The 20456-nt window shown below is 37.9% G+C and overlaps 1 protein-coding gene across 1 annotated transcript in view; it reads right to left on the reverse strand.

Moving 5' to 3' along the window:
- Window positions 1-20456, reverse strand: part of QSER1 (glutamine and serine rich 1) — a 42953-nt gene that overhangs the window by 8231 nt on the left and 14266 nt on the right. The window contains exons 2-10 of the mRNA XM_084288399.1: window positions 19486-19598; window positions 18045-18206; window positions 11189-14893; window positions 8389-8678; window positions 6788-6904; window positions 6055-6188; window positions 3639-3850; window positions 2288-2425; window positions 777-874 (exon numbers count right to left, since the gene is read on the reverse strand). Coding sequence (XP_084144525.1) covers window positions 777-874; window positions 2288-2425; window positions 3639-3850; window positions 6055-6188; window positions 6788-6904; window positions 8389-8678; window positions 11189-14893; window positions 18045-18206; window positions 19486-19598 — 4969 coding nt within the window. The remainder of the gene's footprint in view (window positions 1-776; window positions 875-2287; window positions 2426-3638; window positions 3851-6054; window positions 6189-6787; window positions 6905-8388; window positions 8679-11188; window positions 14894-18044; window positions 18207-19485; window positions 19599-20456) is intronic.

Below are 20456 nucleotides of genomic sequence, written 5' to 3' on the forward strand. Positions count from 1 at the left end.
CTCAAAACCACTGCAGGAAGAAATAATCAGTCCAACTGTAGACATTGACAACTACGTCTCAGACATGAGTGGAAAAAAAAAAAGTCTTAATTTACTTGACTGCACTTTCAAAATCTGCATTCTTGCCTCTGTGTGTGGGAACCACAGGAACCACAGTAATTGTCCTCCCCTTTACTTTCTCTCTACTGAGATTGTACAGTTACTCTCTTTCCTGTCTCCAGATCTGTTGTTTATTTATTACTGTGTCTAAATTACTGCAATACAGGCTTGTTATTCAAACTTATCCCAAACCTCCATGCTGAATGTACATGAAACAGTGCACGAGCAAGTTGCTCTCTATTCTTTCTGTCTTGGTTTTAAGCTACTCTGTTAAGGTACCTCCTTCAAAGAGGTCCAGAGACTTGCTTGACAGCGCAGCTAGTTAATGTAAAAGTTTAAGATTTTTAGGCAATACAATCACTTAGTCAAAAGCTCTAGAAGGACAACAAACATTTTCTTTTAACAAACTTGAGAAATTTAAAAGGAGAAGTGTTTGAAAATGAACCAGGAAGCATGGTGAGAAAAACCAGAACTTCAGCTTCGCAGTATAAACTTCTTGATCACAAATGCTCTCCAAATGCCACACACAAGCACTGAACGTAGAGCATCTCTCTTTCAAATTCATATTCACTTCTGTTACATATTTGCCTTGGGTTTTTAGTTACACCTGCATGGTATGAATTCAGTGACTCTCTTATAACATTACTTTAAAGACCCTAGAATTTAAAAAAGAATACCTTGAAAGTATGATCCAAGCGTAGTTTGGAAAGCAGCCTTTTCCTATTGTCATTCAGCATGCCATCAATTTTTCTCATATGAGGCAAAAGTAGCTCATCTAAAAGATAATTGAAAAAAGTAACAGTTGATTATTAAGAGAAACTTGGTAATATGAACTCAAACTCATTTTAAAAGTTAGAGAAAGCTGTTTTTTTTTTTTGATCAGCCCAATAAACTGGTCTAGATATTATGCAGCTTAATTGCTGACTGCAGTCCAGCTCCTTCTCTGACTTTTCTTTATTGAAAGGGAAAAATAAGACAGAGCAATAAAAAGAATAAATCTCAAATATAACTTTAAACCATTTCCTAAATAATCTACTGTGCAATACAACTGGAAGGTTTATGAATACAAAATACACATATATTTGACATACATTATTCCCTCTTACAAGAAACGACCCTGCTGGCATTTATAGCAGAAGTATTTGGGCAAAGTGCTTGCTGATAGAAGTTACCTGATAAACAACTTTAAGATGAAAAATATACACCTGAACATAGGTACGTGGCCATAGATGAAAATTTACAGCTCAGTGTGGAGTCTTATTTATAGTCAATTTCTTTGCTTTTAGTGGGACTACTGACAGAAATCACAGGGTATAAATCCGTGAGGTAAGTGTACACTGATACACAACCTGAGCAAACCAGGAAAGAGGAACCTATATATATATATTTTTTTTTTTTTTTCTTCCAGGTAAACTGAATATTATGCAAATAAAAATCAACAGCTTCCAACTGAATAGGTGAAATGATCAGTCTTACAAGGACATTTAACTTCAAACATGAGGATTTTGTTAAATTCTGAGAAATAGAATAGTTTTTTCTATTTGTCTTCTGGAGTCCACTATAGTAGATAAATCCATCAGACATTTTCTTCTTAAAGGAAAAATGGAATAAATATATCTGTGATCAGAATTTCAAGGTTTCAGAGTTTGAAAAAACGACTTTTTATAGTATTAAGAATCATAACGACTTATTTATGAGGGTATTTCTTTATAAGAAAGCAAGCACATACCTGAAACATCATAGCTTCAAATAAATGTTTTGTAAGATCTTGAGACAATAACAAAGAGCTCAGTTCTGACAAGTGTAACGCAGCAGAGCAGACAAAAAAGTATTTCTAAATTGCTTTGCTTCCTCACCGAGACAGCACAGATAGATACATTTATATAAGCATGCACATCTAACCTAACCTGAATTGAAACTGTATTACGTTAAACAGTAAATACCCAGCATAAATATGGCATGAAACCAAAATCGAAATAAAAAACACTGCAGTACCAAAGCCACCCCGAATCTCAGAAAAAGTGTTAGAAAATCCAAACTGCAAACAAATCGCAGTCATTTACATGAAGTTATCTTCATGTTTTTAAACTTTTTTTTTTTAATTTGGTTTGCTTTTTAAAAACATTTGCCTTACTGAATCATAACCTTAAATTTTGATAAAAACATACAAATTTTAAACATACTGTACCATTGCTTTTTTCCAAGGCTTGCATTGTGTCTGGATCCAAAGCAATGCTAACAAGCAACTCCATATAGCTCTTAAAGGTCTCTTTCATAGCCCTTGTGTTCAAAAAGCGAGTAACAAAGGGAGCTGGAGGTACAAGCTCTGAAAAATTAATTGGAATACTGTGACTTATTTTTCTTAAGGATTCGGCAAATATTTGTGTTTTACAAAACTGAAGGATTTCTCTCTCAAAACTTAAGTGACCCCTACTGGCATCCCAAGAGATTAAAACCCAGTGCAGTCAGAAATAACAGCCAAACTACGCACATGTTAAAACAGCTATGACCAACAATGTACAAATGGTACATTTTGCTAGAATATGTATAACTACTGGCGACTATCAGCATGCAGATGATCATATTTTAGGGTATTTAGACACTTATTTTTATATTGTTGCAGATGAAAGCCTAGAGAAAAGGGATAATGAATAACTTCGGTCAAGCAAAGTGTGCTAAGCAGAGGTTTCATGTGAATGCAAATGTACCCTAAGGCTGCAAAACTAAGTCACCCAACAACAACAACAACAATTAAAGAGCACTAATGGCATTTAGAAGCCTGTGTACTACTGACACTCCCTCCTCCCCCCAAGATTTCTGCATTTCTGCAGGTAGACTTCAGCTTTTAAATATGGCTAAGTCTGCTTGAAGCACGTTATTTTAAGCATGCAGCCTTCAGCAGAGGCACTGTTCCAGTGCATCGGCCATAACTCATCAATATTTAAAAGTCACAGAGCACGCTTTGGAAATAAGAGTAATACAGCGCATGGTTACTGCACAGCGCAGCTCCAAACGTACAGAAAATAAACAAAACAAAAATGCAAAAAGCACTGTATGTCTGCGACCACAGGTAACCTCTCTAAACAGAGCACAATTCAAAAAAAACCTTTCTGTTCTAGGGTAGTGCTGCAAGCTCCATATCTCCAAGTTTTAAGACACTGTGAATGTCTTAAGAGACAGTGTGCTCAGCTGGCTACATCTGAACAGCTGGCATTCAGAAAAGCAAGCAATGAAGCAGCCAGAAGTCAACTCCTTTTCCCTTCAGGGGTTTTCAAAAAACAACAGTAACATCTGAATTCTGCCTACATGTGCATCCAGACAGGCACCGCAGGCATGTTACTTTAAACATAACGTCAAGTTGCAATGGAAAATTAATGAAGAATATGATTGAGATGTAATCTAAAGTCAAATCAGCTTCTTCTGAAACCGAACCAGTCTTAGAAAGCAAGCAGTAAGAACATATTTAATTGATAAACTACAGTTGAGGTAACTTCTGCTGCACACATTAATTCATACATAAAAGCAGTATCCTCACTCACCATCCTCATCGCTCTGTGCTTCTGGTGAAGAATCAGACTGGGAAGATGAGAACTCCTCTTTCCACTTTTTCCTTTTCTTTGGTGGTGGTTCAGCCTTTACCTTTGGCTGTTTAGCTTTGGGTTTCACAGAAGAGACTTTTGTTGCTGTTGGTTTTGGTGTTGGTGGATCAGGGGTTTTGTTGTTGCTACCACTAGGTTTGCAATGAATAGTCCTGCAATATTATGGACAAGATCTTTATCAAAAGAATTACCATACAAATTCTGATTTTAATAGAAGAGTGGTAGGCTTATTTAACCAGAAGATATTCCCTGTGGATTACATATACTTGTTTCACTGTCACAGGAATGGACAGGCACAGGGAGTACAAATTGCCCAATGTTAGTAGTATCTATGAGCTACAGAAGACTGGAGCTAATATTAAAATTGACCATTTAATGGAAAAAAAAAAAATCAGACTTCATAGACTTGAAAAAATAATAGTACTTAATGAGCTTTGCTGACAAAGTGAATTTGGGATACTGTATCAACACAAAGATAAGCAAGTACGCCACCCAGGCAGAAACACAGGATCTTGAAGACTGCAGTAAAAAGACAGACTACTCTTCTCCTTTCTCTACCCAGCACTCAAACCAGGAAAACAAACGGGAAATTTAATATCATAAATACAAAGTTATATATATTTTAGAACCAACATGGATTTCTCACGACCTGAGAGCTCATCTCCTGGAAACAACAGAAGAAAAGTGTGACGTAGCCAGGTGCCAGAGAAGTATCGATGCAATGCAGTTTTGAGAACGTGGGAGAAATACGTTTCTGGGAAGTGTTAAGCAAGATTCTTCATTCAAATGGGAAAGCAGTGAAGTGTACTACAGAAACAACGTTAGTATCTTCTGGGCTATTTGTGAGTAATTCTAGTCAAATCTCAGAAATGCAGATTCCAAACCGAAATGGGTGGAGGCAATAGATACTAGAATCATTAGAGGAATGGAAAAAGCCTGCCTTAGAAGAGAAAAATCTGAAGAGCTTGATTAATCCAGCTTAGTGAAACAAGAACCAAGATGGAATGTGACTGCTCTCCAGAAATATCATACAATAAGATATGCAGTAAGAACACCAGGGAAAGACAGAAAAAAGCCAAAAAAAACATTATTGAAAAGAGAACGTATGGATAGCTAATCTTGATCATGTTTTGGCTAAAAGACAGGATTGTTTCAGAGCACTAGAGGAACAGGTCCTGGAACAGACTTCTGTAGCCCAAAACAAAAAAAAGGGATCGTCAAAACTCCAGGTAATTTTAAGAAGATCATGATCATTTTACAAAATTGGTTATCGGATAAAAGTGCCTTCTCTAAGAGTACAGAACTGGAGCTCAAGACCCAGTCATTTCCTGAATGAAGAGTACTGTACTTTTTTTTTTCTGTATTGTCCACTAACATATGGCAAACGAAAATACCTGCATTACATTATAATTATTGAAAAGCCATATAAAGAGAAAAGCTTCAGATAGCATCTGAAGATGTGGGAAGATATAATGAGCTCAGCATTCAAGCATGAAAAGGTTTGTGTAATGCAGATTCTGTAATCCTTTGCAAATGCACAGTCAAATGCCAAAACAAAATGCAATAGCAAAGCTTTAGCAAGTGAGTGACAGTGAAAACACTCTCAGAAGGAAGGTGGCAGAGGAAATCCCAGAGGACTCTGAGGGAGACGTGGTCATTCCATTTTGCAGGACCAGCACTGCGTTTACTAGAATCATCAAAACCATAACTGTTTGCTTTACGTACTTTACCTGGCTGTCCAAAAAGGCATTTTTGTTTGGTGGTTTAAAAGCAATACTACCAGAATATTGATTTCAGGGCATGGATATGGAATTATGAGGAATGATTTACTGAGATAAGGCTTTTGGAGTGGGCTGACAGGTAGGGAAGGTACAGTAAGAAAATTAAATATATCCTCACTGTGCAAGAGCATAAATGTCAAGGGAAAGAATCATTGTAACAACCAATTTCAACAATGAACTTCTGTTTTTAAATTACGTTTCCAGGCTTGAGAACAAAACCTAACCTGCAAAAAGCATGGAATGGGAGAAAACAACATCAAAAAAAAAATCTTTATGCCTGTAGGCTTCTATCCACATACTGAATAACAGTGCAAAAGAGCATGAAAAAGACACAGCATGTGGAGCCCTAGAATCTCTAAAATGAATGATTATTGCAGTCCACTGATTCCAGGTAAAGAATTGTCTTGATCTGATAGTAATTTATATCTCATTTCTTATAACAAAACACAGTTTTGCATTTCCAACTGAAAGATGAATTAATGTAGCACTGAGTTCTGAGTCTTGTTTATTAAAATAGGTATGTTCTTAATACAAAAACTATATGACAAAATGAAAAACAAACTGAAATACAATACCTTGCTGACTGTACAGGCTTGCTTCGTGGTTTTTTTGAACAGACTCTGACATATTCCTTCTTGTTTGCATTTTCAATGAACTTCACATAGACTCGTTTGTATTTTGTTTTTGCATCCCCAAAATACCCAAGATACTAGAAAAAAATTATGATTTAATATACAAGGTGCTTCTGTTAAGTAGAATTATTCAGTTTAACAATTTAAATAGTAAAGAAAAACGTTTAAAAGTCTGTTAAGATACAAAGATGACCTATTCTATAGCAGTTATAACCTAAGAGGGATTCCCCAACAGATTTCCAAATAATGCTTAAAACAAGAAAATAAGTCAAGAAGTACTTTGGGCATTAATTTTCTCCCTTTATTTAACACACCACACTTCCACATGTTACTGCAAAAAGATTACCTCTGACAAATGGCTGCCTCTTGAAATGCTATCCTATAGTATCCTTCCCACAGTGGAAAGCAGTTGATTCACAAGCCTGCTCCCATTTACTTTATTCCAGTTGAAAAAACTTGTTCCTTTACCCAGACTGAGTGATACGAAAGAACCCATGCTGGAAAGCCAAGAATCTACCCTTAATATATTTAGAAAGAACTTTAGAGTAGGAGGAAATCAAACTTTTTTTTTTTTCTTGCAAGAATGCTATGCCAGAATCACATTTTGATTTCTTTCTCAGCCTTCCGTTAAGTAAATTAGTTGCCATGAAGCCTCATGAGGAACTTTTGGACTCACACTGTTAGTAGCAGCAAACTCTCTCTGTCCATCTCGCACTTCAGGAACAAACTTTTGCAATAAGGCTTTCTGTACTTTCCAAATAGCTGGAGGCTCCTTTCCGGTTTGCAAAGCAACCTGTAAGAACAGAAGATTATTTGCCTATAATGGTGCTTGTTTTTCTCCCAGATGTGTGTTTGTGCATTCTACTTTTTTAACAAGTTACCCAGGAATAAAATAGAAACAGGTCATTCAAATTCCAAGTCCTTAGTTAATGGATGTAATTTACATTAAGACAGCATTACATGAACTACAATAAGCGTTAAGAGCCACAAATATTACCTTCAGAGGAATGAAGCTGTGCCAACAAGCTTCACCTCTGCTGCAATGTCAGAACTACAGCACCACGCAACCAAGCCACAAAACGGTATTTTTCAAAATGACACTTTCCCTATATATATTTTTTTTAATCGTTTTACTTATTTTTTTTTGGGTAACACAAATGTAAGAATCACAACAAGCAGCAGAAAGGTTCCTTGAGATTCTGTGGCAGAAGTCCACACTACCTGTGAAATAACAGCATGATGCTTACAGTAAGGTGAAAAAGGCGAGTTCCGCTCAAATTAGTGTACCAGAGTTTATACTTGTTGTTCAACTTTAACTGTAAAAAAAGTTTGGATTTTTTTTTTTAATTCAAATAGTTTAAGAAATAAATTATGTTAAAAACAGATTTGTAATTATTACCTCGAATAAGAGTTCTCTATAAATCCTACGTGCAAACTACCAACTTAAAAACTTTCTTTTTGTAAAACATAATCGAGTACAGATGCTTTCTCCAAGGAGTGTTTAAATAACTGAAGAAATATATACTACAAAGATTAAAATTCAAAATCTCATAACAGTATTTGCATAGTTTTATAAATGACAAGGGAATGTTTTATTTTAGAGCTGGTAACACTCATGTGATAAAGCTACATGAATTAATTTAAAGCTTAAGCTCAAGAGGATGAACACAGACAAATAATGAAGAGTATCAGAAATTGAAAATAAAAGTACTGCTAGATATGATAGGAGCACAAGAATAGGCACACATGCACTAGAATTTGAGATAGAGACCCCAAGAAATAAAAGTCAAGGACAACACAGAACCTTTCCATAAACTCAAAAGAGCTGTACGGGTTCCATATGGAAGTCATTTCTGATTAGAACAGCAAATAACCTCCTCCAAAAAATAAAAAAAAAAAAAAAAAAGAAAAAAAGACAATTCCAAGACCATCTGCAAAAATCCAAGAGCCATTTCTTCAATACCATACACCTGAGAACCTACTACTATCTTCAAATAATAAATAAGTAAATAAATGGAACTCCAAGTTCTAACAGAAGTTACCAGGACAGAGATTTACATTATTATATATACACCTTATAAAATGGATCAAGTACATTCAAAACATATTCATAACCCACATCAGAAAGACACCTTTGAAGTAGCTTGGCAGCAAATAGAGCAGAAAACCAATCCGTAGCCTTTCCACCTTCAGCAGTTTTTTGAGGATGTCATGGAGCTCTTTTGGTGTGTTTTTGTTTGATTTTTGTTCTACACTCAACTTAAGCATTGAGATTACCTTTAGTGTCTCTATATCTTCAATCTTCACTACAAATTCATCACGTTCTCTGTACATGCCCTCTCCTCCACTGTCCGTATTCTCCTCATCAGTACTTCCTTCTATTGCAACGGTTGACTGTATTTTTGCTAATTGGTCTGAAGTCCCAGCATCCTGTTGAGCTACTTTTAAGGGGTCGGCTGAACTCATTTTCTCCTGCATACTGACTACAGGAGCCGTCGTCTGCGGTGATTCCTGCTTTATAACAGCAGTAGTGGCAGCAGCATTAACAACCGCCACTTTTTCAGCTTCTGAAGCAAAAAAAAAAAAAACCAACAAATTTTAGTTAGATTTAGTTATCAAGGATTAGCAACATAAGATGAGAACTATTTTTTTTTTTTACAATCCCTATAAAAAGCAAATTTTCTGAAATCACTTGTTTTAAGAGTTAAATGGGAGCTTTACCTTGGTCACAACATTAACAAAATCAAAATACTGTACACGTCTGTTTGCATTTAACTTGAGCCCTTTACCATCTAGAAACGACAACAATGAATGCCTCAGAAAACAATTTTATAGTTAACAGACACGTTCAACAGGAATACTGCTGTGCATTGTGTGACCATACAAATACAATAATAAAAAACTTATAACACTGAATCTTGTTTCCAGTCTGCTGACAGGTAAAGACTTCATAAATTGAATTAAAGAAAGAGAAAGATAAATGAAACATGAGAACATTTGCTCTATGACTTTTGGACATTTGTCATTTATATCTGGTAGTAAAGCAACTGGAAGTTTCAGATTGGGATTAAAATATCCTAATAATTTTTATAATTAACAGTGGTGAGAAATGAGAACTGAGATGAAACAAATAAGGGAATTCTTCTGTATGCACCAGAGCCAAAGGAAACTCCAAGCTTTCAAAATAATTATTCTTTCCCCCTGGAAAAAAATAGAATCCTTTTAGGTATTACTTTATACTCTTTCATACAGTTTATATACATTATATTTATTTTTATACATTTTAACATTGTTTTTACATTGACTTGCTATTCTAAAAATCAAATTAAATAAGCTATAGGGTAATTATTAATATTGCTTAGAAAACTGGCTTCAAATTTAAGATAGCCATTTTGAAGTGTAACAACTATTGTTAGCTGATGATTTAATTGTTGAAAAACAGAAAAAAGATGCAACCTTTTGATAAAAATAATCCAAAAAAATAAATATCAAATTAATGCGTCAATACAAAAATTACATACCCCACGTGAAGGTTCATTAAAGCAACTCAAGCAAAATTGTTAAGCAATTAAAGACTTTTTTCTGGATATATAACATCACATTATTATACATATGCTATTTTTATTTGTTCACCAAAGACTATAACAGCCTTAATTAGATATAGTCCTATTAGTTCCCCAAGTAATATTTACATGTTCTTCAGAACAGTAGATAAATGTACATACACTACTTCATACTAACCACAAGTAACTTAATACTAACCACAAGTAATCCATACTTATGTGCAAAAACAGACAGGAGAGGGAATTACCAGAAAATCTGCAAAAACACTAGCATGTAGGAAAGAAGCCATTATTAAGCATGTTGTATTTTGTACAGTCTTGTATAAAACAAAACAGAAAGGCGAGTTAATGAAGCTGCTGGTGGAAGTATTACATCCTTATGAACAATAAAGAAGACACAATAACATTGTAGACACAACAACAGCAATAACTTTGAAATATTTCCTTCGGAAGCTGTACACAGAACATGATTTATTAAAGTTAACATATTCAGAAAGAGAGGCTCAAACCATAGCACTGTCCACATTTTGGCTTTCTAGGGGAAAAAAATGTTGCTTTCTTGTTTAAAACTCTTATTACATTGCAAGGTTCTCTCTTGGATGTATTAGTACACTTGTGTGATCAACTAGGTAGTTTTTAATTGCCCACCAAAGAAAACTGATGTCGCTGAAAACATCTCTTCAGGCAAAAATATGCTGTATGCCAAATACTTCAGAAAACAAAGCAACATCAGCTAAAAGCTATGAACACTGAAAACGTATTACATCTGTGCTCTATGACACAAGTGAAACTGAAAAGCCAAATACATCAAAAACCAGCTAGCACTGTCATCAGTGGTTGCTGCCTGTCCTCCTGCCCAGAACAACCCTTCCCAGCTTTTGTTCTTTCGTTAGCAGTATCTCAACACGAGGGCACAATGCTCCTCACAAATACTGCTGAAATCAAAGCCAAGTGGTTCCCATCTTGGACACGGCTAGCTAAACTAGCGCTTAGTTTACAAGCATAACAATTGCTTTCACAATTGCTTTCACAAACATATTCTGGGCAGCTCCAGCATCACAGAAAGCACACACTTATCTCCACCCAGGAGGAAGTTAGCAATTGCTGATGGCAATTATTAACATGTTCTCTTGCTAGAATTCTTTGAAAACTGATTTAAAACCACTGGGCATGGTGGTTTGTTGAGGTTTAGGGATGACAACCATACTTCACATTCTAAACCAGAGAAGAGAACAGACACATCTTTCCAAGCCCGAGCTAAAGTCATTTTTCAGCATTAGAAGAGTCCTGTCCAAGCAGCATGAAAAAGTTTACGTATGCATTTTCCAACTGAAGACAACACTAGTTTAGTTCATACTCAGCACAACTTTTGAACAGACCTCTTAATTATGGCTGGATTAAAAACAAAGCAAATCAAGACCTTTACCTGAATTAACGAAAGCTAAAATATTTCCGTTTTCCCCCCCATCAGCTACACAACTCTCCAGCGTATGCGCTCACATGAACTGTTTTACCTGATTTGTTCTTTCTGTCAGAAGTATCATCAAGGGCTGACAATGCAGTGGAGATGCTCTTCTGCAGATCGTGGTTCCCCCCCACTGAATCATCTTCATCAGAAGAAAACGAAGGCAACGTTTCCAAATTCTTCTTGAGTTCCTCATCAACTTTTTTGGTTGGACTTTCCGCACTGACCTCGGCAGCTACAGGTGCTGCTGCTGGCTGAGGCTTTGTGGAGGGTTGTAGGCAAGGGCCGCGAACTATTTGGGTAACTGGTCGCCTAGTCCTGTTTGGCATTCGTACAGCTGGAGCTGAAAACTGTTGCCTAGGCCCAGACTTCAGAAAGTCTAAAAAAGATGCGATAAATCCTGTTTTGACTTCGGGTTGCTTTTCTTCAACTTCTTTAATTTTTTGCCTCATTCTTTCCTGATGTTGGTAAGTATCGTAACAACTTTCAGAAACAGGAGAAGAGTACATCAAACACGAGTCATTTCCCCTCGAATTTTGACGTTTACACTGTCCGCTCCTTTTGTTCTGTTTCTGAATTGCACTGTCATCTTCTGCAGCATTTTTGTTTTGGCTTTTTCCTTTGCTTTTCTTCTTCTGAAGGTTCCCGAGAGTTAAGTCTTGGCATTCTTCTTCAGTCCTACTAATAGGTCCATCTCCGCTTGGGGCCACAGGCAGCGGCTGCAATGAATTAACCTTTGACTGGTTACCTGCTACTGTACCATCATCACCACCACCCACATTAAAATCATTCTCTGAAGCAGCACTTTCTTCACTTAGACTCTTACCACTAGAAACAAAATCTGCCTCTCTTGCATTTAGTGTACCATCAGCAGGAACATCATTATCTTCCTCAGATTCGTGGCTAATGCTAGACTGTTTCTTCACTGGAACAGCACCTTGTTCTTGATCCTCTTGACCAGGACCAAGAGCAGGAGAGGTCATTCTTGTCGGTACATTTTGATCAGAAGTTTCAATGTGTTGTTGATCAAGGTTCACAGGTTTTGCCTTTATTGCTGACACCGGTGTAAGATTTATAGTGATTTGGCCTCCATTCAGAGAAATATTATTTATGCTTGCTGGCTTTCCAACTGGAGAGGCACTGAAAGCAGAAGACACGTGTCTTACATCCATTGATCGGAACTGCGTTTTAGACTCCTCACTGCTTTCAACAGACTGGATTTCTTCTTCGTTAGATGCTGATTTGGCAAAGTCAGATGGTGTCACTCCACAGGCTGCCGCCGTTGCTGCTAAGATATCATCTACATTGGATAATATATTCCTCTCGTCACTGAGAAGCATAGATTCTGGGAAACATATCGAACTAAGAGAAACAAACTGATTTTTTGAATCGTGTTGATTTGTCTGGGTAAAATGATCTTTTGTCGTCAAATGTTGCTGTAGTGGTTTTGAGGGCTCAGAAATGTCCATTTTCATTACTTCTGAGTTCTGAGTGTGAAGCTGCTGCTGAGAATGACCTCCATTACTTTGAATAATATGGCCATCCATCTGAAGGAACGGATGCGTCACCTGCTGAGGACTCTGTATTCTTTGCACTTGTGGTGATGCCTTTGCTTGTCCTAAACCTGACTGCAGTATTGACTGATGAAGAATCTGCAAGTCACAGGTCGACTCCAGAAGTACCTGTGCACTGGGCAAACACAGCTGATGACCGTGCCTTAAAGCATGAGGTTGAACCTGTGGTGGCGTGCTAATGACTTGGCCTTGCTGTTCATGACCTTTATTTTCATGTACCTTATGCATAAGAGAATGTTGCTGGTTCAGTTCTTTAGGACTCACGTTTACTTGTGTCGTTTGCATTAAGTTTGCTGTTTTTTTAATGTCATGGCTTAGGCTCGTGATATGGCCAATGTGCTGGGAAAGCTGTTCCACGGTATTAACCATTCTTTCGTCTTTTTTTGCTCCTTGAAGAGCAAGTCCAACAACTTGATCTTCAAGGCGAGAGTTACTTCTGATTACGCTTTGAGAGTATCTGTCATCTGCTTTTGAGACCCTATAGGATCCGTCCTGAGCATTGATTTCATCATCAGTTAGCCTTTGGGTGGAGGATTCAAGAGAAGCCTGCTGTTGCAATGCCTGCATATCCTGCATTGACAGCTCTTCCTCTTGTTTTGACGAAGCATACAAGTTAGAGTCAGATTTCCTTTTTACGTACGACTTTGTTTCTGAGGAAGGCCTGTTGTTCTGCAGCGTCTGTGAATGAGCTGGGGATGCAAAAGGAGGAGACTGCACAGATGGCAAAAATTTCTGAGACTGTGGCGGGGAGGATTCCTGTGACTGAGAGTTCTGAGAAGAATGTAAAGAAATATAGCTCTGATTAGGACTTGAGCCCGGAAGAGTCTGTATCCGAGGAGACGCAGAAAAAGGAAGAGAAGGCGATGTTAACGTTAAAGACTGCCCTGAAGAATAGCTCTCTGAAGGACTAACAGCTGATAAAACTTGTGATTGAGATGAAAAGCTAACTTGGGATTGGCTAACTGGAGATAAACCCTGAGAGTGACTAGAAGAGTAGCTCTGAGATTGGCTGACCGAAGAAAGTTCCCTTGTTTGCCCAGAGTAGTTCTCATTTGGAACTGACGTCAATACTTGTTCGTCTGAGGAGTAACTTAGAGTTTGACTATCAGAAGTAATGGTTTGCGATTGCCCAGAGAAAGTCAACGTTTTGTACAAGGAGGGCAGCTTCTCGATCTTGCTAGATGAGAAATCCTGTGAGTGACTGACGGGTGACACATTCTGAGACTGGGAAGAAACGTAATTTTGGGACTGGCTGACTGACAGGAGACTTGGGAGCTGTGCTGTAGAATAGATCTGTGCTTGGCCTGTAATGACAGAACTCTGGTTCTGTGCAGTTTTGGCATAGCTTTGCGTCTGCACAGTGGGAGCTACACTTTGAGGTTTGGGGGTCTTTGTTGACCTTGGAGGCTGCTTTGTGGAACAGTTTTTCACTTTTGCTGTGGAAGCAGGTGGAAAACCAAGTGATGGAATTGCAGATGTGTAAGACTGAGCAAGTTCCACCGTGACTTGAGAAGTCTTCTGCTGTGGTCCTCCATTGCTCACCTGAGTAACATCTCCAACTGGACTGCAGGATAATGCTGAGTGCCTAGATGTATCCTGAAAATTAACTCCACTTGTACTCGTTAAATAGCTGTGTAAGGAATGCTGTGAAACAGTCAGTTGAGCCTGAACAGACTGAGTACTTGAAGGCCGCTGATGGTGTTTAATAACACTACATTCTCGCTGAAGTGCTCTATCAATAGAAGCAGTGGAACCGGTAAAGACAGATGTGCTATACGCCTGAGAAACCTGCTGAGTTCCTCCAATGGTTGAAGGCAACAAACTAAACTGAGGTTGCAAAAGATGGGGTGCAGATTCTTGAGCAGAACGATACGTTGACGACTGAGGCGGTATACTGGTACTTAACACAGAACTGCCCAGGCGCTCAAATGTCAAAGCAGTTGGAACAGTGCCTTGTGACGTTTTAATCTGTAATAGAGGATCATGAGTAGTTAAGAGGCCATTCGATGTAGCACTGAAAGTAGTATCTTGAAGAGTAAGAGAAGGGGTAGTAGCAAAGTTTCTACTGCTGAAAGTGTTGGGATGCTGATATGCTGATAAAGCGGATGTTGGTGGAAACGTTCCAGAGGTTGGCAGTGCTCCAGTAACGAATAGTTCTGTGGCTGTTGAGGAATGCATACCTGGAAGAGAAAAAAAAAAATAAACGTAAAGGGAAAAAGAACATAAGGGAGCTTTACAAGTTGCAACACTGAATTTCTGTGACTTATTTTATATTAAGCTCTTCCAGCATCTATCAGTATAACCTTCTTTAGAATCAACACGCTCCTCAGCAAAAGGAGGCACTCATTGCGGATGCTTTTCCCACTGGAAGTACAGTGCTGCCAGAATTCAAAATTCTACACCTCCAGCAAGCTGCTGAGGGAAAATAACTCACACCCTTATGATGCAAATTTTGCATTAAAAAGTCATACAAGACTAATTCTACTTTGAAACCAAAGGCTCTGTATTAGGTTTTATTTGAATTTAGAAAGAATTACTAGTAAGGGAAAACTGATCAAAAGCTTTAGATTCTTTAAGTATAATGTAAAAAGGCAAAATTACGAAATAAAAATTCTAATAATTAGAAGAGCAATTTCATCTCCTGCATTTACCCTCACCAATACTTGTGTAACTCACTTTTTATGAAACAGCATTTCAGAGCATACAATGAAATAGCTGAATTTAATTCTCAAAGGAAGGCTTTAACTTAGAATACAAAAAAATAAATATATGATTTACATGTTTTCTTAAGTGAAATACCATAGTTCGAAATACCCTCAGACAGCAATTATCTACACAATACAACAACTATCCAACTCAAACATACAATCTTATTTGCACCCAGACATTGCTATCACATCCCTACTTAAACAGCATTTATTAATAGAATATACTACTGCAACCGAAATAAGTTTGTGAAACTCCTTTGCAAGCTTTGAGGCTCACTGCAGCGATCCATATTTTTCAGGGTTTTTCACCCTGAGGCTTACAGGAACTGGTAAAGTTTACGTACTATTTCTAAAGTCTATGAAAGTAAATGAAGACAAATTTATTCTCAGAGAGGCTTGAATTTCCTGTAAAGGAAAATGAAAAGGAATCAGTTTCCCCTAAAAAAGTTACAAGGATAGGCAAAGCAAAAAAGAAATAAAATCACTGGTACAAACTGTCAGTAAATAAGGCTTGTTTTGAGACATATCTCAGTAATATGTTCAATTTTCACTTTAAAATACATAAAGTCCTTCTGCAACTTAATCACAAAATGACTTTGGAAGTGTCAGATGAAACTGCCAAAGAAAGTCTTTGTTTCTCCCTTTCAGTTCAAGACATATACTGATACGAAGAGATATGATACTGAAGGAATGCCACAGTATTTTTCACAAGTCAACAATAAGGCCTTTCTGAGTAAGAAAGCATAAGCAGTGTTTTAATTCCTCTTTTCCTATTCTAAAAAAACTGCAACATCATGTACAATTGGGTTCCTTTTTACTGATAGCTAACACTAACACAAAGGTAGGGGCATTCAGAGGGAAAAGAAGGGGAACAATTTATGCCTATTTTAGCTGTGGATGTTCAGTTCTCATCTAAGCCCTTCCTACTACACAGTTAATTTCTCAACAGCAGACAAGTCACACTAGTATGGCAGAACTGCTGGGTTTTACGTTTGAGTTTTATAGAGCAACAGACAAAAGCATGGGGAAGGTGTACGTGCAACAGCCTCCCCGGCTTCCCTATGGAATCAGAACATGGATAACACATCACACATATCCAAGGAAGACTTGGTAGGACAACACAACAACCATGTTGTTCCTCCTCCCTACTCCCAACCCAAAAAAAAAAAAAAAAAAAGCCATTGCAGGGTTTGGAGAAAAACCCAAAGTCTATAATCCATCTCAAGAATGACACCCTGAAGACCAAAGAGTACTTGTTTTCCCTCATCAAAAAAGTCCATAGAAGAGAAAGTTTTCAAAAGATACTTGAGAGGCTATAGAATACAAAATCAAAAAAACCCAAAAAACACTAAAAGCATGAAAGGACAGTAGAGAGCTCAGAGAATTGATGGTATTGAAAATGGGCTTACTGATGAGTTCTTAGTAATGAGTACTGAGAAGTCTCAATCACTGGTATCAACATCAAACCCGACCCACAGCACGTCTCCCCATTCTTCACAATTCACTGCGATAGGCAGGCTGCAATGAGGAAAATGCTAGGACGAAGAGAAAAAAGGTTTCTTCCCAGCTGACAATCTGATGTGAGGATGGCTCATCACAATTCTTAAACACCCCTGGTTATTAAGGTTTGACAGCCTAGTAGCGTCTTCACCTGTGTTCCCACGTATCTGCTCTTATCCATGGTGAACAAAAAGCCACATGCGGTCTTCTCAACTTTTTGTGCAGTTTTTTCTTCAAGGAACGCAGCTGCACATCGCACTTAACACACCAAGTGCAAGTCATCAATAAAAGGACTGTCCAATACTTCCCTCTTCCTGCCGTACACCTCCTCCCCTAAATCAGAACTAGCCCTCGTACAGCTGCACAGAGAGGCAGATCAGCTTGCTGATACAGTGGAAAAATAACCCACTAAAGGAAAAAAAAAAGAGCGCTTTCTGTCAGATCACTGAATAGATCTGATTCACTGCACAGCCACACAATCACTGCATAAGATTAAGCACAACTCCATGCTACCACAGATGCAGTGGCAACACTTATCTTGGTGTGGCTGTCTACAGAAAGCTCAAAATATGCAAAATTTCCTGCTCTGCACAGAAGGCTTGACAGATGGGGAAGTTTACAGAAGGCAGGCAGTCTGCCACAGAAGATGGCATGTTTGTTTATTTGTGAATTAAACCACTGATTTCAATGCACCTCAGACCCTCTTTTTGAGAGCACCTTGCTTATTACTTGTGTACAAGGGGACTAGAACTATCCACAGCCTTTTAGTAGTACTATCACAGAAGAACTACAAGGGACAGAGTTTGAGAACGAAGCATCTGCTGGGGTATACAGGTACTCTACGTGAATATGCTTATGGTGTCAGTGAGACTAATTCCAAACAGAAAGATGGAGAATAAATTTGACTAGTTAGATAAAATTATATCCTGTACAACTAAACCCTTTTTCAACAATTAGAACTTCTGCTTAGAGATTAATATAATTTCATTGATTTTTAGACTTTAAATAACAAGATGGGAAAGAAGCAGAAGACACAGCCTTTTCCGGTAGGATATTTTTGTTTCAAATACTCTCAAACATTCAATTACAGTCAGAGAATTTTATTGTATGAGAAACTTTTCACCTGTCTGCCAGGAAGGAGCCCTGAATTGTGGCAAAAGGGTAGATCCTGAAGAGACTGCCTGAGCGGTACGAGACTCGATCGCAGAGAGAAAATTCATAACTGAAGTTTCCTTAGTGTTACTTCCAGAGGTGTGCATACTGGTATCAAATATTCCTGACAGACCTAGATGGGGGTGAAGGGAATTAAACAAAACAATTAGACAATTCAGATAAACATCTCACAAAAAGCTCAAATAACAAGGATGTACAATCATAATCCACTAAAAATAAAAAAAAGAAAACCAACACTTTGAAACATCAGCCACATTATTAAAGTGCATGAATTCTTTACCATTTTAACTGTTTCTCAGAGTTGCATCTTTAAAATGGAACTTGAAGATATATTTTAAAATGTAATTTTAAAAGTCTGTCGAATGTGATGCTCTGAAACAATGTTCAGGTAAATTAGTACAAATTCTCCCTTCATCTGAAGATTCACCACTCCACATGAACTACTAAAACATTCGGAATTTTCTCTGAAAACTGTTCAACTTCCTTGTACCAATCTTTTTCTCCTCTGAACACTTGTAGCAGTTTGGACTTCTCTGTGGGACTGGCTCAACAAACAGGGTTGGGGTTGCATTCCTTGTTTCAACAACTGTTGCCCTTCCTTCAGTGGCTGGATGGGAAGCACTGCACAGGGGGCAGAGTTTTGAGCAGCTAACATTACATCAACGCTGCAGGGTCTGCACCTTGAAACTTTCCCCACAATTCCAACCCTCTGTCATGCTGATCGAGGCCTTGGCCAAGAGGGGCAAATACCTGACAGCTTATGACCCCAAATATCTTTCCCTTGGAAAGGGGGTTTCAAAGTGAGGAGGAAGAGGTCGCTCTCTGTCTTCTGCGTACGTGGAGACAGGATGTCACCAGGATCACAGGCTGATACAGATCTAAGATAGCCTATAGGACCTGCTACTATATTTAGAGTAAATTTTAGCTTTTCCCCCCAACACTGAACCTTAATTTGCACACGTACATACTAGCAACACTATGTTCCGACTTGCATTGTTTTTTTCTGTTTGCTTTAGTCTGAAAGAGTTGGCATCATTTCTGCAGCTGGCTTTGAGGCATACTTCAACATTTTGCCCTTGTGCATAGGCCATAATCCAAAAAAGCTGTATTTTAAAGAACAAAAATGCAGGAGTTGAAGAAGTAACAGTAAGTTATAGAGCATAACTGCCTCTTATATTTTCCTTTCCACTTACGACTTTTTTTTTTTTGAACTAGCAACTGATTGTTAGCTATCTAGTACAACGTCAGCTTTCCTCATACCACTTTCCACCATCTGCATAACAAACACCCTCTGATTAGAAAATTCATCATCTTGAAACTAAGTTATGCAACAGCTTTTTTTTTTTTTTTTTAAGCTATTCAAGCTGAAATCTCATAATATAGACAGTTACCAGTAGGATGGTGTGTAGTAGAGTATCCAGGAAGCTGATGAGAAGCTGTGTATGTCTGTCTGTGAAGAAGATCTGTTTCTGAATGTGATGGATGTCCTCCTCCATAGCTTAAGCTAAGGAAGAAATTAAACATTATGATCAAAAACTTGCAGCTGTAGTCAACTACGAAATCCCAACAACTAGCCAAAAAGGTGCAGAAATAAAATGCAAGCCCCAAATCTGACAGACGTGGTTGTGCTAGAACACTACTATGAATGTTAAGCAGTTAAAAAAAAGCACTACAGAACCTGATAAGATAAAGTGTGTGTGTGTGTGTGGGGGGGATCAATCATGGAAAAGCCTACAGAGGACTAATTCAGACAAAGGAAGGTTTTCTAGTTCAGCTCTCAACCACTGGATGGACGCTTCCTGTGATGATTTACCGATGTAAAGATACGAAAGGCTGACGACTACAAATACATGCTCATTTTAACACTTCCAGTTTTCATTTCATTTCAACTTACAGGATCGCATTTAGTACAAAGGCTGAAAGGACTGTGAAGCTGCAGGAGCAATTTTGTATTTTTTTTTTTTTTTTGAGATTTTGTTAATTTCAGCATGATTCTACCAAAACTGACAAGAGCACAAGCGACAGATCTCAGTCTTGAGACCTCCTAGCATTAAAAATAAGTTAATGATCTACTGTTTTCATTTAAAGTTTTGAGATGAGTCATCTCAAGTAACATGATGTTTTGATCAGGCTTATCTGGGAGCAAACTGCAGATACAGTGTCTGAGCCCATTCAAAAGCAGTAACATGGAAAATAAAGAAATGCAATCTAAACATCAAGCAACAACATTAGGAAATGGCCAGAAGTGCTAATTTCCAAGCCTTCCAAGCTTCCACAGACTCAGTTTTGTGCAGCACCTACTAAAAGGAGCAAATGTAAACCAGCACAACCGAGTCACTATCCTGTTGGCTTCTCTTCTTGT

Source organism: Netta rufina (assembly GCF_964035555.1).
Source record: "Netta rufina genome assembly, chromosome: 5".
Classification (NCBI taxonomy): Eukaryota; Metazoa; Chordata; class Aves; order Anseriformes; family Anatidae; genus Netta; species Netta rufina.